Source organism: Notechis scutatus, chromosome 2, assembly GCF_049901735.1.
Source record: "Notechis scutatus isolate UNSWTSFEM ecotype Mainland chromosome 2, rNotScu1.2, whole genome shotgun sequence".
In the NCBI taxonomy this organism is placed as follows: Eukaryota; Metazoa; Chordata; class Lepidosauria; order Squamata; family Elapidae; genus Notechis; species Notechis scutatus.
This window is the reverse complement of record NC_142010.1, coordinates 89,223,269-89,247,249: the sequence shown is the minus strand read 5'-3', so window position 1 is coordinate 89,247,249 and position 23,981 is coordinate 89,223,269. Positions and strand designations below refer to the sequence as shown.

Below are 23,981 nucleotides of genomic sequence, written 5' to 3'. Positions count from 1 at the left end.
TTTACAGGAGAAACAGTTTTACTAAAGAGTGACACAATCATAATAACAAGCTGCACCAATGAGGGATTTGAAAAACCCCTGTTCCCCATCTGAGCTATAACATTCCCCCGCAGGTGAAAGAAAACAATTCTCTGACAAGCCTGTTAAAAGTTTTGCAAGTGATCTTGTGGCCTCCACCTCACAAGTCTTCCCTAAAGACTAATTAAGGGCTTGTGCAAGACAGACAGAAGCAGCAAAATACATAAAACTAAGGTGTCCAATTAAATTAAACTATTTATTTGTTACCTTTCTCTTCAGCTTTATCTGATAAAGAAAATTTCTTGCTTGAGGTAGTCAAAATATTATTGACTAATTGGCATTTGGTTTTGTTGCAGGCTGAGCACCTTCCAAAGAAAAATTTAAATCTGTGAAATCTTTATTAATCGGAACATAATACTAATAGTTATCAAAATGGTGCCCTAAAAAAGTTGTGATACTAACAGGGAGGTTGCATTTGTGTGGAACATTTAAAGAATTGGTGTGTTTAGTAAAATGCTTCAGCTATTTTACATTAGGAGCCTCCCTATTGATTTGCATTCATTGCTTCTCCATGTGCTTTATGAGAGCCTTATCAATATCTGCTCACAAGTTCAATTTCCATGTATAGAAAGATGGAACATGATTAAAAGAGAAACAGTTTTCTCTCGAAAAAATGATGTCTATTATATTAAACAAATCCTTTTTGGTGACTTCTTTTTTGCATTGAAAAAAGAATTCCTTATTTATAATTATTATATGTATGTAATTTTCTTCTTGTGTTCTATTTCTGGCAATAAAAACAATTGGATTGGTATGTGTGTGCATGTGTGTGTGTGTGTGAGTGAAAAGAACGGATTTTATAGCTGTTATTTAAAGTTGAAGCAAATACTTCATTATTTGGGGCCTCAGTCTGGTGCCAAAGTACTTGCAAGATTTTCTATCCCACCCAAATTTTTACATTTTTAAAAATATTCTTTGATTCCCCTCCCCCATTTTTTTAAAAAAAATAGATAGCTGGCATGATTCAAAGCAAAATAACAGCCTCCAGACTCATAGTTACTTTTCAAGAATACTTTTGAGCTGCAGATAGGCTCCATCTATTTAGCTATATTAGAAAATAAAAATAATGGATGGCAGCAGCGTAGAGCTAGTTTAGAAAATGGAAAAAAAGTGTACGAAGAGACGATAGTGGTGCAGGTGAAGGTGGCAGAACATTTAGGTCAATGCTGGCGTTATAACTGGCAATCTTCTCTGTGGTAGCCATTTTGCAAAGCTACCGAAAGCAGTCATTCTGCAAGAGCATTCACAACATGTTTTCAAATTTTCAAATGTGTGCTCTAGCCAAGGCAAAATTGGAATCCTTCCTATTTCTTAAGACAGTGCTTTGTTTCTCTTACAATTAACAGATTGATGAGAAAAGAATAGTGGTGCTAACAACATGTAACTCATTGCTGGAGTTAATATTCATTAACTTTAATAACAGATATTTTAGAAGTAGACTACAAAAATAATTCAGATACTGGTTTAGTTTACAGTAATCAGTTTTGTCCCCCCAGTATTTCTAATAAAGATGGTTATGTTGAATGCCCTGATAATAAGAGCTTTCTTCAATAGATGGTTATTGAAAATGTCAGTTCAGTATACCATGCTGTGAGAAAAAGACAAAATCAGCAAGAGGGAATAGAGAATGCCAGTTTTAAAACATACGGGGATTTTCAGTAGCTTTGAGAACTAATTAAAAGTGCTGGCGTTAATAATTAAAAACCGAAACTATCAGGATCTAAGATATTTTTACAGCGTCCTTCTTCAATACTGAAGAAGAAGATGCTTCTTGTATTTTAAGACCTTTCCATAAGATCGGCTCCTGATCACAGAAGTGTTGGGAGTATATTTGGAAAAAGCAGGATAAAAATGGCATTACACTCTTCCATCTGTTTGTTAGATTGTACATGCTGGGGAAATCCTTTTCTTTCTTTATTTTTAGCTGCTTTTGTGCCCTCTGCATTTGATGGGTTTTTTTAAAAAAATTATTTTAAGTTGTATTGTTGTTTACTACTCCTTAAAGAGTTGAACCAGTGTGTGTGCTACTGCCAATGTGGTTTTGAATCACCTGGCAGAATATACATGTTTTAATAAAAAGTTAATCTGATAAAATAGATGGGTATTATCCTCTGACTGAAGATAAATCCTGGACTAAATCTAAGAGCCAAACTGGACAATAAATGCCTGCACTTAATGCAGCTGCACCTCCTCCTTCTTTTTCCCCTTCTCCGGATCTTCCGGATTTTCCATGTAATGAATAGTTTCCTGACTTTCCATGGAAGAAAAATCAGGTACATTTATGTTCACATTATATTTTGTAATCATATTAGTGCATTTATCACTTTTGGGTGAACAAACAGTATACTCTTGCTTGCTGAACGATCTGTCTGGCTCCTCTTCCAATAGGTTTTGAACTTGATTATGGCTTGTTAGAAAAGAAAGGAGTCAGAATTCCTGGTTTACGCATAATACATTGCAGATCCCACACTTCTATTTTATTTCGTTTAGCATTCGGAGCCAAATCAAACTTTAAATTAATATGATATCCAAATGTGTTCAATGTTCATTTGGCTTTAAGAGTCAGGTTTATTTTAGGTTATCTCTTGAATGTTGGTAAAATTGACATAAAAATTAGAGGCATTTTAATTCATAATTCAAACTCTCAAGCATCACACTTTACAAACTTCAGTGTCAGAATACTATATCCAATGTAATTAATTGCCATTTGGTGAGTGCACACTTGCTTAAAGGCTAGCCTTCATCATTTCCTCTTTGTTAATTTTCCTTAGTCTTGGTTTGATGGATTTCTGGTTAGATACAATTATCCAGTTAACATGTGTTGGGACAGGTTTGCTTCCACAAGTTTCATAAGCAAGCAATTACAACCTTTAGGTGTTCAAGGATTTTTGTTTTAAGAACTAAAATGTTTGCAAATAGTTTGATAATCTGAAAATTAATGATGTCATTAATAAAAAAAGGATATGTGTGTGTATGTATGTGTGCGTATGCATGCAGAATGGGAGGAACCTGCATCTTTTAAATAAAAAGAATTGGTGGCCTATTCAGTTGGTTGAATTCTTAGGAATATACATAAGTAACTTGTAGTGCCAAATGGCTACACATACTATGTAGCAGCCATGTTTATTACAGTGTTTCGCACAGTAAAAATGTAAGCCACAAGTGACTTATAAACCTGCTTAAATGCTTTCTAATTAATTAATGCAAATTGTCAATCAATCTGGTTTGATACATACTACCATGACAGCACTTGCCTAAGTGCCCGAAAAAAATGTCATGCATCTCTACTATATGAGATTCTTTAATTGAGCATGCTAGGGTCTAAACTTGAAAACTTCAGCAGACAAAATATGCAGCAGTGGGAATAGTGATCCCATTTTGACCTTTTGGCAGAAGTTTATCTTTTTGGCAGAAGATATTTCATGATCCATTTCTATCATTCACAGTTTATGAGTTGCTGTCAAAAGGGTATTCCTAGGAAACAAGTTGGTGTGTTAAATATTTCAATTTACCCAAAGGCTTAACTAGGTGCAGTATTACATAATGTATTGAGAGGAAAGTGTTTCAGTTGTTTGGTACAATAGCTCTGTTCTATTCAAGCATTCTTTTGCTCCTCCATATAAATTTCTGTTGCTAAAACTCTATTGAACCATTATGATTTCTCTTGTATTGACTGCCTCACAGCATTTCTTCATCTATCTTTAGTTATCAGTTAAATTCTTCTGTATCTATTTTGATTGCTACTCAAACTCCTGCTAATTTTTCTTTCTACAATGTACAATTGTTGAACCTAAATAGGTAGGTAAACTACAAGATAAACGGGATATTATCATCATAATATATCCTGTTAAAATTATATTATTTAAACTCTATTTCAGCCAGTACCTGAACTTACCTACCTATCATAGGTAGTTCAGTGCCATTTTAATGGCCTCCCTTTATTGATTCTAAATTAGATTTCATATTTATATCCAATCATTCTAGTTTCTTGTGTGTGTTCATTTGTGTATGCGTAAGACATTTTCCTTTGGGAATAATAACTACCTTGGCTTGCATTTATGGACATGCTTATGCAGTATTTTGTTAGAACAATGGATTGGAACAGTTATTTTAAAAACTGGATTTTTCAGTGTTAAGATAACAGCATGCATCCACTCGTACATATCATATATGCATGCTTTTATGTCATAAAGTTTCTCCTGACGTTCACTTGGAATCCATGACTATGTCCTGCATTCTGAAGTCAATGGAGAACTGGAATTTGAAGAGTGCTGTCATAATCTCCATCAGTATTTTTTTCCTCAATGCTAACCATTCCCAGTTCCTTTAATTTCTCTATGTAGGACTTCATTTTTAGCATCCTGATTATTATGCTTGTTGCTTTTCTCTGAACATTATAAAGTGAAATCCCCCCAAAATATATATTGCTAGGATCATTTTTTGTTCCAGCATTATATTTTTTCCTGTAAGAATTTAGAATCTGGGTATATCTACTTTTTGTTTGATGAAAGTATTTTTAATGTAATCTGTATGATGGCACTTTTCTTGATTAACCAAAAACTCAGGGAAGGAAATTCTTCAGTAAATAAGACAGATATTCCACCATGTCAAAAACATCTTGGGAACTTTCAATGAACTTCCTCTGAATCAGTGTGTTTAAATCCATCAAATAATTGAAACTTAAATCTATACTTCAGTTGGAGCAGCTTGAAATTTATAGAATATTTCTAATAGGAATAGCATGTTCACCCTAATCCCAGACATGTTTTGAAGCATTGCTTCTAACATCCTATAGATGATAGAGATATGGGCATTATAGATTTACTGTATCGGTAAATTTAAAAAAAAAAAGATGCAAATGATTAATATTTTGAAGTTGTACTTTGATTCAGGAAGTTTTGGAATCTGTAGCAGCAAAACTTCCTGCAACTCTCTCTCTCACATTTTTGGGTGTGGTTACTGTCACAATGTTTTTATGGCACACAAGTGACAGAACAGTCTGGCATTTTAACAATACTGTTATGGGCCTCAGTAGGAATTGCAGCTATGTTGACCAGCCTGTTAATGCACCAAGCAAGGAAAGCTGTATTGTACATTTAGTCTTGTTACTCAGCTATAGACCACAAACATGATTAATGACTTTTTAGGTAGAGAACACTTTGAAGACCACTTGAGCTTCTCTAAGCACATACAAGGTGGCCTGTTGTAGCTGTGCTTTTATTTTAAGAATTACAGAACCACTCTAGGCCTTTCTGCATCTATAAACAATGGAATGCTTGATGTGAAGAGAAATAATTGTCAAGACCCACTTTCCAAAAGGTCTGTGCTGAGATTTAAACTTCTATCAGCTAAACAGATAACAGTTTTCCTTAGTTCCACTTCTCTGAACAAGCTGTTAATTTTGTTTCATCTGGCTTTGACTTTTCCTGAAGGGTATTCTAATTTGTCTAAAGACTTTAAGAGAGAAAGAGAGAAAGAGAGGGGGGAAGGGAAAGAAAGAAAGAGAGAACTGATGCCAAGTAGTAATGCGAGGGACAATAAATATGGTTGAGCAGGGCATGTTAAAAAGAAAGTCAGCAGATGTTTGGGAAGAATTATTTTTTCTCTTCCTCCTCCTCTCAGAGTTAATGCAAGCTATTCTTAAATAGTGGATTGGGATTCTTTTTTTACAGCTAGATACTCTATTAAGGACATTATGACGCATGAGCTTGGTCCTTGAGAATTCTAGAAATTGCTTTTTTAAAAAAACCTGTTTGAGGATTTCATACATTGAAGAGCTTTTAGCATGATATATGAATTGATGCTTGGAGGGATATAACCAGATTGTAAGATTGGTTTTTTTTTCTTTTTCTTTTTCTGATCGACATCATTGGGATGTGGCTGTTAGTAAGCATTGCAAGCTAGAATAGGGTGAGAAACATAGACAGATAAGATTTAAGGCTGTGCATGGTCCTTAATTCTTTTGACCTCACCTTCCCAAGGCATTTCAGCCCTGTTGTTTCCTGCCATGCTGTGAAACTCAAGAACAGTGGGAGCATTAAAAGCAAGCTTAACATAGCAGTTAAAACCTGAACACTTTCTGCAAGCCCCTTTCCCCCCATTTTAGCTTCATTTGGCTTTGGCCACAAGCATAAATAAGATTTGTGTGACTACTTTGTATCATGTCCCCAGCTACTTTCTCCCAAATGTTCAATGCAGTAGCTAAATTTTTTAAAAAAATCCCACCTCTGACCTCAAGCGTTGATACTATTTTTAAACAGGCAAAGCTAAAGAACAATCAAGTACTGTAAAAGGAGTCCCAGTGTTGTCTATAGAAAGCAATCCATTGTAATGTTTGTTTTCTAGTCTACAGAGCATTTCAGTTATTTAGCCCAATGGCTAACATTGTTTAAAACCAGCTTGCTAAAGGGTGCGATAAACATGTTAATGTTTCACAGGCATTAACATTCCTAACTCTGGATTCATGGTAATCACATGGTCAATTGCTTCCCTTGTAAATCTTAATTGAAGATATTGGCTCACTGAAAACAAAATATGATTGTTAAGAAACTGATAGACTGATCAAAATCCAAGGTTGCAGCCTCTTAGAAATACCAGATATGCTAATAAAGTTGCAATCCACTGGATACTCTAGTAAGCACAAAGCAGCTAAAAGGTAGCATTTTAAAAATTAGATATCTTTGTTAGCGGTTCTGATGTGTTTGAGATTTAAAAAAAAAAACTATTTTATGTGGTCTGCACTGCACTAATGCTTGAGAACCACTGAGGCTATATGGAGGTGAAATAGCGTATCTTTTTTCTCTATCTCTATTTAATTTTTATTTAACAATGTTTGAAAGGCTGTTTTTCTTCTCATTTGACATGCAGCAAGGACATATGGGAGAAGGCGAGGTAACAACATTCCTCTTTAATTTTCTGATGTTTAAAATGTCTTATGGCATCACTAATGCACCAGCTGTTTCTGAAAGATCAGAAGTTTTTAAAGGGGACAGGTGGATGGGGCAGGCTTCTTCAATGTGCATGCTGTGCTAACGTTACCTACTGAAAGTAGCATATCCCAGAACATGATGGCGAGGCAGAATTAACATAATATATTAAATACAGAGTGAGTGGGTAGCAAACAGTATTTTTAGCAAGAACTTCCAAAATTAAAATACACATTAATGATAGCTTCAGCTGGGTGCTAGTAGGAGAAGAGGGTTACTTACTTACGGAAGCACCTAAATGACTTGAATTTCCAGGTCTCTCCCGCAGGCAACATTAATTGTCATCATAATTTCTTGTGGCTGTTAGCACTGGCATTCTTCCAAACATTTTTAATACTTAGTAATGATTTGCATGTCCCTCAAGATGTTGAGCCGTGTGATAGAGGTAATTTCACACTGCATTTCTCTTATCTAACTTCTGTGATCAAGCTGAAATTCTCTGCATCTGAGCAATGTCTTTGTTTTGGGGGGTTCTTCAATAGCACAAAACTGCCTTGCAGGCACTAGCAGGACCACAATATACAGTTTGGGAGATTTTACATCACTAAAAAAGGAAGCCTGGCAATTAAGTCACATAGGTGCTTTTTAAAAATCTGTGGGATGAGAACTAAGATGCTACAACCATATCTTTGAACCGTGCATGCTGACCTAACAATCATAGACAGATGCCACTTTGTTAGCTTCCTCGGTGCTACCTGGACTGAAATGTTGGTGGGGAAATCACTGTAAGAAATCTCTCCCCAAAAAGGGTCAGCGGTTGGAGAATTCATGCTAAAAAGAGGCTCTGCAGCACTATGGAATTCAAATTATTAATTTGAGAGGATTCAGTTTTTCAGAAGAATACAGATCATGAAAATTGATTGGCACAGTGCTTTTTTTTTCTAAATGGAGCTTGTTTTTTTTTTTCCAGTTTTGGTAGGTTATGGCAAACTGGTAAATTGTTATGACTTCATTAGTGATCAAAATGTTGTCCCTGTGTGCATGTCTATAGTTTCTGTGCCTCAACCCTTTCCTGAAGCCAGTGTCAGAGCTACTTTATCAAAGATAGTAAGAGATGGGGAGGGGAGATGGGGATGTTTACTTCTTTGCCCTTTAACTAAGAACAGTGGCTCCAGGATTGGATCCCTGGAACTGCCACTTTCCCTGCACTGCACTTGTTCAATGCTCTTGGTGTGCATGCACACTGGCGTTTGGAAGATGAAATGTCACAATTCCATTTGGTGCATCTGGATTTCACTATTGACTGGTGGTGTATCTTTAGCATTTTATAATACATATAAAAGGAATGACTTCTACAGCTTTTATATTGCTATAATTTCAACAGACATGATGTACTGTATACTAAACAACATGGCATCCTCCGGGGAGGTATAAGATAAAGGGAAAGGTGTTAATACATGTCTGTATTCATTTCATATAAATGTTAATCCTATATGAACTAGAATACTAGAGAGAAACACAAGACCAGTTGTAATGGAATCACTATGTTGTGAGAACAATACTTAACACTAATACAGTAATTACAATAGTAAAAAAAATGAACAGCAAAAATAATGGTGTAATGTTCCTAGCTGAGGCACTAACTAGTCTAGTGTAATGTGCCAAGAAAAGAAGTCATTGAGGTCTGGCTCCCCTGAGGTGATTTTGAGTGGTGGTTATATATGATTCTAACTAGAACCATCTTTGTTAAAAACTGTCTTCAGTCTTCAGGTCCTATTTATAGTTTTGGCAGGTTATAAAATGAGAAGTTACTGCCTCATTTTTGAATTCTTAACCTTAAATCTTCAACTTATTTTTTTTTACCGTTTCAGTGGTGAGCATGCTCTGGTAATTGTAAAAGCAAGCTTCAAGCAGAAAATAAGCCCTTCTCCTGTTCTCCTTTTAAAAAAAACCCACACAGCATTCTGATCACATTTAATAAGCTCCTGGAAAAGGACAATTTTAATAGACTTGGGTAAATAATTTACCTGTGGGTACTTGTGGACCAGGGACCATTAACTGACTTATAATACTGATTTCTTTATTATTGAAACATATATTACATTTCTTTCCTAGCTATTTTCTACAGAATTTAGAATATACATGAAATAAATAGTGACCAGTATGAGGACATTGACCAAGTTTCATGACCAAGAGGGATGGAACTTGGTTATCCTCAGCATAATAATCCTTTAATTGTTCTTCTGCACTAATTGTCCAGTTTTATTAGACCTGCCATACTTATTATTCTTATAAGTATGGTTATACTATTAGTATGCCACCTCAGTGAGAATATAGGTAAAAGGGTCCCGTCTTTTTCCTCCATTTTCCTTTGGCTTTTTATTACTGTTTTTGTCAATAAGGACAAAGAGCTGTGAGATCTAAATGTAAGATAGATGTGGAATATTTTACTTGAACTGTATGATCGTATGGATGTGACTAAAATCTTGTACTTGCAATGTCCCAAGATCATTGGGGCTTGATCAATAATTACTTGGTGTAGAATATTTTTGAAGCATATACTTGGGGAAAAAAATAGTCTCTGTGTTTGGAATAGAACATTTGTCTATGACACGCTTGGCATAGTGCACCATTTAATGATACCAAGATTCAGCCAGCTTTTCTGTACAAAGTCATTCAGATAATATTGTGTATCTGTATAATTAATAATGGGTCTTTGTGACAGGAGAAAGAATAAGAAAATAGGCAGCTATTATTCTGCTGGTATGTTTTGAGAAATACACATATGCATATTATACATGCACATACACAGACACATTTTGTCTTTTCAACTATAGGTCAGTCCTCCCTGTTCCCAATGGAAGATGGGTTTCTGGATGATGGACGTGGGGATCAGACTCTCCATAGCGGCTTAGGATCACCACACTGCTTCTCTCATCAGAATGGCGAGCGAGTTGAACGGTACTCTCGCAAGGTGTTTGTGGGTGGTCTGCCACCTGATATCGATGAAGGTATATTTGGATATTAGTATTGCCAAAAATACACACCCATGGCCAAGTGCAACCCTATGGAAAAGAGGATAATCATGCCAGATTGTAGCATTTTCATGAGCTCGCTTCGGGCAGTTTTTCAGGCAATGTAAATTGTATAAATCTATGAGCTGCCAAATATCCAAGCTTTTAGGTTATGAATTGTGATGATAAGGAGGTGTGGGTTGCACAGTTTATGAGATATGTTTTATACATTTGCTTCATTTAGTTAGATATTATGACATCATAAAACTCTTTATGAAGGTCTTTTATTTTGAAGATGATTATAATAGGCACACATTTTAGTCAGTATCTGATTTAAAATACAGTGCAGTGCTTCATCTATTTAAGGGAACAATATATAATGCATTATTTCTTTGCTATCACCATATATTTCACCAGAGGGATGAATTACTGCTGAAAAAAAATCCATTTAAGCATAAGGAGCATGCTGGGCATATGAACATTAACTGTAACTGATGGCAATATTTGCCTTGATTTAAAAGTCTACTAGACAAAGGGAATCTCCTTATTTTATTTTAATTTTTAGGCTAATTAGAATAACACTGGTGCTTTTTTCAAAAAAGAAATGTAAAGAAATTCTTTAGGGATTTCTAGCTCTATTTTTTAAATCCTGTAATTCTGGGTAATAAATGTATAAATTTAAGCTGTATACATAAAAAATATCTATGATATTTCCTTTTCCCCCAGATAAATATTTCTGTTACTTTCATCATGATAAAAACATCAGATTATGAAGAAATAAACTCCGACACAAGTATATGAACCCCGCCTCCAAATACCTTAGGAAGAATTTAAGTAAAATAGAAAATGCACATGGGGAGGGCAGATCAAATAATTTTTCAGGCTCTGTGTTGCGTATAAATAGCGTTTCAGTCCCCAGCTTATTTTAAAATTAAACTGAGTGAAACAATTCCACGGTGCACTTTAAAAAGAATTGTGCATGTGGGTAATATTAACCAGTGTGCAGATCACCTGAGCTGAATTTAGAAATTGAAGAAAGGCTTTGAAGCCTTTGCTTTCTGCTAACGAATCTGCATTCTCGCCTCTGCAGCAGTTACATAATTGCTTTGTGCAAGTGCTGCTGAAGATAGTCTGAGGTCCAGCTCAGATGATGTGCACAGATACAGCTTAGGCCTATGACGTAAGCAGTAGGCGTGACTAGGCTCTGCTACATTCTTTTTCCTTTCCCCCCACCTTTCGCAAGTCCGTGCTGAACAACTTGCTCTTGATGCAAGCTCTGCAAGTTAGCTGTGGGAGAATGCCTGGAGCTAGGCAGTAAAAACTGCTCAAATTCAGTCATTAATTACTTTAAGTGGGTTGCTGCAAATCTTTATTTGTAACCTTAAAGCCACAGCTTTGATATTTAAACTGTTTGCTTTTTTGTTAAATGTACAGTTCTTGGATTCAGATTTTTTCCCTTTTTATGATACTTGCTGTCTCTCATATTTGGGTTGCCTAGTATTACCTGAGTATTATCATTGAATTGCTTAAATTGCTTTATTTGGGACCCTTCCCCTTGAAAAAAAAAATGAAGATTTTTCTCTCTCTCTTTGTTTGGTTCACCAACTTGCAGATGAGATCACAGCCAGCTTTCGTCGTTTTGGCCCATTGATTGTAGATTGGCCTCATAAAGCTGAAAGCAAATCGTATTTTCCTCCTAAAGGTAAATTTTGTTACTTCATGAATCCTGTCCTTCTCTAAAATTGTTCAGAACTAATAATAATAATAATAATAATAATAATAATAATAATAATAATAATAATAATAATAATAATAATAATAATTTCTATAAAAGCTATGTTAGTTGAAAGATTATCTCTCCTCATGAAAATATGTTATTAGTGCTAGGAAATTTTCTTAATAGGAAGAGCTGTGGACTCTTCATTGGATCTGTTCAAATAGGGGCTGGATAGCCATCTGCTGTAGATGCTTTAATTCTGGATTTCTGCATGGAGTGTAGAATTCAATGTGATAGTCTGAACCTTGCAATTTTATGATTCATAGAGTGAATTTTATCATTTGAGATTTTAACATGGATGTCTCTTCAACACATTTTCTATTATAGACCTGAATTTTCATGATCACAAAAGCATATTTCAATACTACTGCTAATCTTAAAGTAATATGAAGTGCTCATTAGTCCACCTTCTTATTTGAAGTATTTTGTCATTGCTGTTCTGACTCCATTTTACTTCTGATCTTCAAGTTGGCGCTTTTTATCTACACTTTTCACTTTTTTTAGTTTGAACTTTTTATCTACTGTTCAACTTGCTTCTGTTTTTCCCCCGTGATTTCTTTGGTTTCTTTAATCCCCCTTCTATTTCTTCTCTGTAGAGTAAAGCAGTGACATTCAGATTAAATTTCAGTCTAAGGAAGGAATGGATGAAGTTTTGTAATTTATTTGTTATCTCTCAAATAATAGCATTTGGGTTAGACTATACCTACTCCTATTTTGGAAAATGACCCTCGCCCCACCCCCCCAACCTCTTTTTTTAAATATGAAATCATGATTTTCCTTTTTTTGGCATGGTTATATCTAAGTACACACAAAATAGAAAGTTTCAATACATCATATACTATACATAGTGAACAAATCATGTTTCTTTCTTCTCTATCTAGGATATGCCTTTTTGTTGTTCCAAGATGAAAGCTCTGTACAGGCTTTGATTGATGCATGTATTGAAGAGGATGGAAAACTCTACCTGTGTGTTTCTAGTCCCACGATTAAAGATAAACCAGTATGTGGCTTGGAGATATATGAAGTTTACAAATTATATATGTAAATAAATAAATATATATATATATATATATATATATATATATATATATATATATATATATATATATGTAAATATATATATATATATATGGCTTCAGTTTTTTGTATTTTCCACGTCATGTATGGTGCTTTTAAAGTTGGCAGCTTTCACAGAATCTCATTATCATCAGGCTTCTGTATTGTGTCCGTCTGAATTCAGTCTGCCATCACAGGCTTCTGGACGAACAATACAGAAGCCTGATGATGGCAGAGGAGATTCTGCCGAAACGCTGCTACAACTTTTAAAAGCACAACTACAATGACGTGGGAAAATACCGAACAAAGCTGAATACCATTCATATAAATACCGTGAAACCAAATATATATATATATATATATATAACTACAAATTATGTGTAGGTTTTTCACTCAGGAGGAACAGGATTTGTTTTTCCTTTCTCCTTGAACTATTGAGTCTCGGGCACTACACAACTACTGGCTAATTGTTGCTTATCAAACTGCAAGTTCAGGGTCCCCTGCACTATAATTTATTGTTTAGTCTCAATGACCTCTCTTTACGTATGGATTATTTTTGAAGTTTTTCCATGCACATTTGGTCCTCACCTCTGTGCACAAGCCAAAATCTGGACAAATCAAAAGGAAGAAGCATAAATGGAAGAATTTTGGGAGAATTCTTTTTGGGAGGGAGTGTTAATTTTATCTATAGAAGTTAATTACTTGGGGGGAGAGTGGATTTTGTCTGTAGTGGGATCATGATAAAGTAAAGATACAGATTCTATTATAGTTTCTATGGAGACTTTGTAGAATATTTACATGGTTATTTTGATGGTCAAGCAGGTGTTGGGCATCTCCATCCTGCAGACTAAATACTAGGGCTCTGTAGCTCTTTGAATCTGAAGGAAAAATGATGCAATAGTAACATGACCAGGACTTGTGAAGAGCTTCTTAAAGCAATTCCTCTTCTCAGCAATTCCTTTCAGTACCTTCATGGTTATTTAATAAGGCTCTGGGATTCATTCAAAGAGAAGCTTTGTGAAGTAACTTCCCCTCTGAATGTCTTGATTATAATGTTGAGGTGCTATCTTCCTCTTGAAGCTGGCAAAGCCTCTTTGAGGATTTCCTATCATTTGACCAAGCATGTGCATGCACAGATGACACTTCCATTAATGGATCAGCTGAAGCAAATGGATAAATAACAGCGGAGGAATGTGGAATCTCTCTGTTCTCTGTATTACTGGGATGTGACTGTATTGCTGTGAGTTCTAGGCCTCACTTAGGCATGAAAACCAGCTGGGCGACTTTGGGCCAACCACTCTCACCCAACCCACATCACAGGGTTGGTTTTGCAGGGAAAATGTGAGGCAGGAGTATTAGATATGTTCATTGCCTTGAATTGATATACATGATCAGGCACAAAATAATAATGTGTTAGTGCTATGAAAAAAAATCCATTCTGATTCATAGTTAGAACTGTATATAAAGTCCTGTTTTCTACTTGCAGGTTCAGATCCGACCTTGGAATCTTAGTGACAGTGATTTTGTGATGGATGGCTCACAACCTCTGGATCCACGGAAAACCATTTTTGTAGGCGGAGTTCCACGACCCTTACGAGCAGGTATGGAAATTGGCTTGTTGACTTTGTCCAAGTGACCTTGCTGTTGAGAATTTCTGATATGGAAATATGCTTATTAACTTTTGCTGACATTCTCATTATTTTCAGATAGAAGAACAGAAATTTAGATAGAAGAGTAGAAACTCCATTGCCCAAAGCCTAGGGAAAAAAAGGGGGATTTATGTGCATATTTGTTGTTACTTTATTTTAGTGGAGCTTGCAATGATAATGGATCGGCTGTATGGAGGAGTTTGCTATGCTGGAATTGATACTGACCCTGAACTGAAGTACCCAAAAGGAGCTGGGCGTGTTGCATTTTCCAATCAACAGAGTTATATAGCTGCTATCAGTGCCCGCTTTGTTCAGCTGCAACATGGAGAGATAGATAAACGGGTAAGTACTAGAGCATATTCTATTTATTACACAGCATTCTTTTGTTGGCTTATGTCCATATAAGTGCCATTTCATGATAGGAACAACAAAAACAACTGTTTAAATGCAATGCTGCCCCCCCCCCCCCAGTCATCCAAAATATCAAAGAATTGATTTTTTTACTGCCTTTTGACTCCAAAGCCAGTTGTTCCCTTTGGAGCCTTTTCCACCGGCACAGAAAATAAGCCTGTGCTTTTAGTGTTATCCTTTTACATTTGCATGACTTGCTTACTATTAGCCTTTCTTTCACCCTGCCTGAATGCTTTGTAGTAGAACAGGCAGCTGCTTTATCAGAGCTAAAGGCATGCAGCTCCAGTATGTTTCTGCTGGATTTCTAAGTTTCCTTGCACACATTCTATTTTAATCCAATATAATCTGTACAGCAACAATAGTCGATTATTTAAACATCCATCTCTGTTAATGTTCAACACATTTTCACAACCCAAGTCAGCAGCACTAAGAATATCTTTGCAACATAAATTCACTTCTCCTTTTATCACATTGACATATACGCTGGAAAGAAGATTGGAAAGAAACGTGTTGTTTTGACACTGTGTAAGACAGCATTCCCCAACCTTGTGCTCTTCAGATGTACTGAGATTTTTAACTACCAGAATTCCAAGCTAAAAGCTGTCTGGGAGTTACAGTCAGGTTAGGGAAAGTTGGTGTAAGAAGTTACGAACCATTTCAAATTTTGCTACACTGTTTTTCTCTTTTCTGGCAACTTAAATTGTTCTAACCCAGCAATTTAGAATGATGCCATTCTTAGATAGAAAAAGTAAAACGATTATTGATTTGTGTGGCTTGTCTTCCAGTTCTGGAAGGCACGTAATGTTCTACTTCTGGATATGTAATGTATTACTGACAGAATCTAAGCAAGAAGTTAAAACATTTCTACCATAGCTTTTAGTAAGGTGAATTGATTCATAGGTAAATGTTGCCATTATTAAAGCTGTGGCAGCTTTGTTTGGCACATGTACACTGGAGAGAAATTAATAAAGAGTAGCTCTCCCGTTCCTGTGTTTTAGATCTTGATATAATATGATCAAGGACTTCCTTAAATATATCTTCTTGAAATTCAGAATTTATCTGTGGACATACATATTTTAATAGTCACAGATAGTTTACATGTATAGAAATGTATACATATATGTATACACACATACATCCAGAGTTATTAAATAACATTTATAGCCAAGGCATTTATTCACATGATGTGTAAATGGAGTCAGGGTTAATTAATTGGTTTATGTTTGCATTGGCAGTTAAATTTTAACTATTTGATACAGAATATCTTTTGAAATTTATTTTAAATAGCAAATGAATTCTCCTACCTTCTAATGGTGGAAATGGTATGAATAAGTTGTACTTTCCAATTTTTGTGATTTTGAGCCATTTTTGTGATATTCACCGTTGTTCGGGTATTTTCCCACGTCATTATAGTTGTGTTTTTAAAGTTGTAGCAATGTTTCGGCAGAATCTCATCTGCCATCATCAGGCTTCTGTATTGTGTTCGTCTGTGACTCAGACTTTCACAGCCGTTTCAGTTTTAAATTTGGAGCCAGCCTACTGCTGTGCCAGAATGGTTTTTTCTTCATCCTGATTAGTTGGGAGTCTTGGTCTGTGTTTATTGGTCTTGGAGTTTGCTGTGTTCTGTTTGATTGGTGTTTCTCATATCTTCTGTCTGTTTTGTGGCTTTTTTTGTCTTGATTGGCTGGCAACATTGTGTTCCTGTATTGGAGGCTTTTAGTGCGGCTTGGCTCCGAATAAATGGACGGCTGTCATTTATTAGGAAGCTAGGTTTCATCTAGGTGCCTGGTTGGGGGGTGTTTGAGCTGGAGGTGTCAGGGGGAGTCTCTTTGTGCCCAGGTGTTTGTGGAGATTTTTTTGTTTGAGAGTGCAGGCTTCCAGATAATTGACAGTCTGGTGGAGTCAATTATCTGGAAGCCTGCACTCTCAAACAAAAAAATCTCCACACCACAAGCCAGCCAAACACCTGGCACAAACAGACTCCCCCTGATACCTCCAGCTCAAACACACCCCAACCAGGCACCCAGATGAAACCTAGCTTCCTAATAATTGATAGCCGTCCATTTACTCAGAGCCAAGCCACACTAAAAGCCTCCAATACAGGAAACACAATGTTGCCAGCCAATCAAGACAAAAAAACCTACAAAACAGACAGAAGATATTAGAAACACCAATCAAGCAGAACACAGCAAACTCCAAGACCAATAAATACAGACCAAGACTCCCAACCAATCAGGATGAAGAAAAAAACATTCTGGCACAGAGTAGGCTAGCACCAAATTTAAAACAGAAACGGCTGTGAAAGTCTGACTCACAGACGAATACTATACAGAAGCCTGATGATGGCAGACGAACACAATACAGAAGCCTGATGATGGCAGATGAGATTCTGCCGAAACGTTGCTACAACTTTAAAAGCACAACTATAATGACGTGGGAAAATACCCGAACAAAGCTGAATACCATACATATAAATACCCACGAAAACTTAAGAAATATATATATGTATATATGTAGGTCTAGGTGTGTTCGGATCTTTTCCCATGTAAGATTAAGAGTATCTTGGCACGTTTGGCGAGGTCCCACTTGCCATCCTCAGGCTGGTGCTTTCGGCCGTGCCAGTGCAAGCCAAAAGCACCAGTCTGAGGATGGCGAGTGGGACCTCGCCAAACGTTGCCAAGATACTCTTAATCTTACACGGGAAAAGACCCGAACACACCTAGACCTACATACCTGTACCCGTGAAAATCTACGAATATATATATATATAAAATATATATAAAATATATATAAAATATATATAAAATATATATAAAATATATATAAAATATATAAAATATATATTATAATATAATATAATATGAGAGAGAGAAGAAAGGGAATGTGAATCAATAGAGTTCCATATTGAAAGGACCCTCCTACTCTGCATTATATTTCAGTATTTCCAGCCTTGGCAAAGTCAACGTGTTTGGACTTCTGTACCTAGAATTCTCAGCAATAACTATGATGGTTGGAGAATTCTGGAAATTGAATTCCCATATGCCAAAGTTACAAAACAATGCTAAGGTTCTTATATGACTATTCAGCTTTTATCTTTGTAAAAAAAAAAATCAAGGGGATCCATTTGTAAATCCTCCAAATTGTGAAGTTGTTTATACAGAACATTCCTACTAATGAATTTTAAATCAAGGAAAGGGGTAAAGATTTAATTTCACCAAAACATTCTAAATCTCTAATTCTCAGGGAATGTCTCATTGTACTTCAGAGTGATTCAATATGATCAGAATTGCCTTGAAATAATGTCAATTTAGTACAATTACTAATTTAATCAGATTCCCCTAGTGCAGTGTTTAAATAATGGGTACAATCAGAGTAAAACTCATCTAATTTAAGGAGTCTTTAGTTGTTTTATCAGACAAACACCCACCTCAGTAGAAAGTATATATTGTGAAACCCAAAGTTAATTTGATAGACATCTTAAATAATAGGGAAGTGCCATCATGTACAGGATGTGGTAATGGCCACAAGCTGGGATGGTTTTAAAAGAGGGTTAGGTAAATTCGTAGAGAGTGTAGCTTTATGAAATATAACTCAACAAAAGAAATGTAATTACCTGGGTGTTTTTTCCTTGTGTTCTCCACATAAACTCAGAACATGAGGTATATATTCCAGACCCCAATTTTATTCTTTTCACCTTTGAGTGATAATGACTGGTATATCATTGTCCAGTGAGTTGAAAGCTGAAGCCAGCCTGTCAGGAACAGTATTTACTACTTTTTTGATAGAGACCATGCAACAGGGAAAGGCTACCGCTTTTCTGTTTTGCTTGTTCAGCCAGTACTGAAAAAAGGAAAAAAGATCGTGAGCTAGTTCCATGTCTAGTCTGATCTAGCAAAGCTTTGTTTACTGTGCAGGAGAGTGTTTACTGAGGTATCTGTAGTATCTATAGTTGGATGGTAGAAATATAGGAAGAGAAGGAAAAACAACCACACCTGGACTACACTTTTCTCTAATGAGGCCAAACTTAAGAAATGTATACATTTTCTCTCCTTCTTTCATCACAGGTGGAAGTTAAGCCATATGTCTTGGATGATCAGCTGTGTGATGAATGTCAGGGGGCCCGTTGTGGTGGAAAGTTTGCTCCATTTTTCTGTGCTAATGTGACCTGTCTGCAGTATTACTGTGAATATTGCTGGGCTGCTATCCATTCACGCGCTGGCAGGGAATTCCACAAGCCCCTGGTGAAAGAGGGAGGAGATCGCCCAAGACATATTTCATTCCGCTGGAACTAAGTGATTACTGCAGTGTGTTCATATGCAGGCCCTCAAAATAAGTGCACTCTTCTGTTCTCCTGATTCCTTTGCCCTCCCTTCCTAGTCCCCCTTACTCAAGATAGCATGTCCTGCTGTTGTAGTCTGTAACTTAAAAATAGTGTAACAAAAGAATGGCCTATAATCCTATAGGTATTTTGTAGAATCTTGTCATTAAACTTTATGGGGAACTCCTTTTCCTATGGATAACACAGTGCATGGAAGCCAGATTCTCTTACCTTCCTGGCTCCCCAGAGGACACTGCTTTCCTGCTATCTTTTCTTGAAGGAAGAAAGAACAATATTAAGAGAAATGAAACAATAGAGTATTTTGTTTTTTAATTAAATTATTGCTAATAACAAAATCAATAGACTACTTTTATTAAAGTAACCATGAGATAGGAACACTATGAATCTTATCTGACACTTTGTCCAACCGACCCGCCCTTTCCTTCTCCTTGCCCCCTTCCCTAGCCAAGCCTCTGGGAAGCCTGTTTTCTTGCCACCGATGATTTTATAGCAATGGAAACAGTTAGCTGTTAACTTAGTAACAGAAAAGAGCATGTTTAAAGCAACAAAAATGCATGAGCAAGGTTTAAAGCAGCATTAAGTTTCTTTTTTGTTTGATGTAAGGGTTCTGAAGCTAAATCTTTAGCACAGTATTGTGTCTCACCGTGCCTCCAACTTCCCACCACATTCAAATTTTTACTAATTGAGTAGGCAGAGCTTAGATCTGTGTTCTTCATCCAAGCAATCACATTTTTAAAGTTCCCGAATGTAAATCCTGGGTCAGTTTATAACTGGGGGGTGGGTGGGGAGTGCACTTATTCTTTATTATTGTGGTTGTTGTTGTTGTTTTGAAAGAAATTTCATTATCAGAATACAGCCCTACAAATCCTACCAAAGCTAAAGTAATGACAACTTGTGAACTGGCATGTCCTCTCCTGAAGAACAAATGTATAGATTTTATTTTTGATGGCTATATAGAACTCTATATCCTAATTTACTAATGTAAATCAGAGGCCAGCCTTTGCTCTCCATTTTGACATGAAATACAAGAACCTAAAGATATACCTCAAGAGTACATTTTAATTCCCCCCTCCCTCTCCCCCCCAATACTATTAATCCACTCTTCCAATACATATCAAATTTTGTCTACTTCTTGAGCTTACTCTGGGATGTGAAACCAGTTCTAACCTCCTAACAAAGCTGTAACCTAGCAATTTATAAGAGGGCAAAGTAAAGTTTGTTTCCAGGGGTGTTTTGCACTGTTGGCTGAATGAATAGGCATGCATGTCTGCAAAGGATGTGCTTGTCTTTCAACAGAGAGCAAGTGAGTAAAAGGAATCCTGACCCCCCAAAAATTGTTTGGGACTTAGCACAGAACATAAACCGTCGCAGGACTCCAACTTGCTGAGTAATGCATGAAGTGTTATAAACATGTAAGTGGGGAACACAGCATATGTTAAAGCTAAGGGACAAGGTGGTGTTGATTAGATTGAAATACTCTTGATGCTCTGTAAATCTTGATAAAGTCGATAGGAGGGAATGTATTCATCTCTTAACCACAGTAATGGGGTTGTAGCAGTGTGTAGAAAAAGCCAGTTGGAATCTGAAACTGGCACGATACCACCATAGACTCTTAAACCAAAGACTTGCTTAAGCACAGCTACAGAGAAAAAGCATCCCTTTTGTAAGCTCTCTTCCTCCCCATCCCTTTCCTCCATTGCCAGTTACCTATCAGAGGCAGTTTGGTTTTCAGTACATGATACATACCCTTGTTATTTTCCAAAGGTCAAAATGGAGACATTTGCTGTCTACTTGTCAAGTAGAGAAAGGGAGCTCCTTTTAATGAATCCCTGCAAATATTGACAACAGGAAATGCAAATGGAGAGTGCTCTTTTGTAGACTGTCAGGGACCTTTTTCTCTGAAGTACATAATTATAGTTGGAATATTCCTTTTAATTTTTTAAAAAAATGCTTGTAGGTGGCTTGGGGTGTCTTATTGTGCCGATCCTATCCAGTGAACAGGTGAGATGGGTTACCATTACAAGAAATAACACTGTTTGAGAAGTAGCTTTGAATAATAATTTTTTCCCTTTGTACATGACCTGCTGAATTTCGGTACAGTGTTTTTGTAGCTAACTTATTTTGTCATGCACATAATGTATATTTGTTATGCACTACTTTTGTATATCTTGTTTTTCCAACAGTGAGCATTTTTAGGCACACTTTTCACTGACGGGATATCTCTTTATGCAATACCTCAATTTTTCATATTGCAAAGAGTAGCTTTTTGTACTTTTATTACTGAGAGATCTTCATATACTTCATTTTTTAATATAAATAATTTTAATAAATTTTATTTTCTTATATTCTGCTTTTTATACATTTCAGTGCTCTGCATACATTTTGAATTATGGATGTTGTGCACTGGCAATGCTATTTTAGAATTTGCAGAGAAAAGAAAGCATGTTGCTTAAACATCTTTAGCCCAGCACCAGGTATTTGGTGTACATATAATTTAAGAAATACTTATATGTAAAGTTGAGACTTAAAAAAAAGAAATTTTTAAAAAGCATGAAAGTGACAAATGAGAGAGTTTGTCTTTAGACTCTTGAAATTTAATGCATAAACATAGAGTAGAAGTTTAACAGTAACATCCCAAATTGTCTACTGCTTCTTAATAGATTTTTAAAAATAATACACAAATGCAGATGTTTTTTGGTGAATGTTTAGCCATTTTTAATCTTAACAAATTGATGTTAGGTGTTTGCAGAGATGTGTCTGCGCTTTTAAATCATATTTAAGGAAATAAACTCAAGCCTGCCCAATGGTGGGCATGTAATGTTAGTATGCATGACTAATATTAAAAAATGTTATTCTACTAATATTCACTTGTGGTGATTGTGTGAAAAGCGTGTTTACAGATTATTTGGTTACACTTCAATTTACAGGGCATAAATGATTATCTCTATTACTCTGTACTCGAAATAGTGCTAATATAATATGTCCTTCAGATTACATGGAAAGTGGAGTTGCCATGTCACTCCAAGCATAACTAACATGTAATTAGTTTAAAAATCCTAGGGTATCACTTTATTTTAAAGGGGTGTAAACAAGCATGTCATTTTCTTTCAGAAGCATGGCACTGGCCATGTACTTACAATGTAGTTACAGAGTAATTACATGGTTATTTTTGCAATGTAAAATAAAGTGTTTCTGATTTATTTTATATGTAAAAGAACCCCACTGCCCCGTGCTTTTTTGGTATATAGTATCTACTTCTCCATACACAGACCTCTGCAGAACGCAAATCTAAAACTTGCAGTGAATGACTTTAGTGTTTTATAAGGATGCTGTTGGAAAGACTTGATAATTCACCCCTTTTTGTTTCTTGAAGAGTTAAAGCCTTCTGTTTTAAAAGGTGATTTAAAACTTGAATGTGATGAATTGTGGCAAGTTAACTTCAAGTTATGTGCAATACTTATTTCAGACTTCTGGAAGATCTTTGCAGTGTAATTCTTTGTTTTTAATTGCAGACATTTAAAAATGTCATTTTCTACTGTTCTAGTAAATCCTCTTTCTTGCTGGTGTTTCTAAAGAAAAGAATCAGAAATCAATCTTTCTACTAATGTAAATTTGAGATTATTTTTTAAAAAAAGGAATAAAAGAGGTTTTGGTCATTTGCTTTATTTTATTATCTTATTTTAAAGCTACTGTGATTGATAGCATTGTAAGAATTGGGACAATATTGTATTCAACTGTTTTATTTTTTATATTTTTAAAATTTAAAGTATAATTAGTTTTTATAATTTTCATCAGATTCTTTTGTTATATTTTTTGGAAGTGAAACTTTTAGCAAGTGGGTGTCTAGTTTTTACTAATCCCTAATATGTTTTCCCCAATGTAATGCTCATATTATCAGAAGGAAAAGTTATTTAAGTATGTCAGTTACTTGTACTACTTGGCTGAATTTCCATATAGTTTTTACTGTGTATGGGGAGGTTGTAGTATTTATTATAGCATTTTAAATAAGGGTAATTCATTTTTTATTAAAGTCATTTTCACAATTTAAGTTCATATTTTTGTATGTTCTACTCTAAGTTATAACACAAGTTTCTTTTTTTAAGAGAGTTCATTTGTTGAAGTGCTAGTGGAAAATTAATGTTATTAAATAGTTTGCAAATGACTATTTATAGCAGTATGCATATAATTTTTAAATATTTGTAATGTGAGATGTTGAATGAATAAAACTTTTAACTCAACAGTTGCTTGGTCTGTTATTTTGAACTCTTCAGGGCCAAAATATAACTGGTGCTCCTCTGGATGGAATAATCTGCCCTCATTAGGTATTCCATTTATGCCCTCCATTGCTTCTAGATTGTACAAACCAAAACTGTTACTGGGGGGTATGGGAGGCATTTTTTAAGGCTCATTAGCTTAAGGGACAAAATAAGTGCTAAAATCTTGCAAAGGTTAAAGAGACCATTAAAAAGTGAAAATACCCTGGAGGATTTTTCCCACCTGAAGAGAAAAACTGCACCTATTTTGCCTCTCCCTATCACCATACCCTCTCTGGTGATATTACATCACTGTCCATGATCCCAGGTTCATAATTTAATGAATGATTGGTAGGTTGGAGTAGAAATAATTAAAGTACATGAGCATTGCAGTCTCAGATTTTAATCCCTGTCCATCCCTTAAGTGCAATACTTGATTATAATAATTGCTCGGTATGATTCACATATTTAATACTGC

General features: G+C 35.6%; 1 protein-coding gene across 2 annotated transcripts in view; it reads left to right on the top strand.

The window, feature by feature from the left end:
• The window catches only part of CPEB4 (cytoplasmic polyadenylation element binding protein 4), a 58,784-nt gene extending 35,296 nt beyond the window's left edge, over window positions 1-23,488 (top strand). Inside the window, exons 4-10 of one of the 2 annotated variants that reach the window (XM_087955435.1) lie at window positions 6,946-6,969; window positions 9,842-10,015; window positions 11,631-11,720; window positions 12,677-12,795; window positions 14,338-14,452; window positions 14,661-14,842; window positions 18,976-23,488. In XM_087955435.1, the coding sequence (XP_087811561.1) occupies window positions 6,946-6,969; window positions 9,842-10,015; window positions 11,631-11,720; window positions 12,677-12,795; window positions 14,338-14,452; window positions 14,661-14,842; window positions 18,976-19,203 (932 nt within the window). In that variant the 3' untranslated portion in view covers window positions 19,204-23,488. The remainder of the gene's footprint in view (window positions 1-6,945; window positions 6,970-9,841; window positions 10,016-11,630; window positions 11,721-12,676; window positions 12,796-14,337; window positions 14,453-14,660; window positions 14,843-18,975) is intronic. The other variant, XM_026688096.2, reaches the window with a different exon arrangement.
• The last annotated feature ends 493 nt before the right edge of the window (window positions 23,489-23,981 follow it).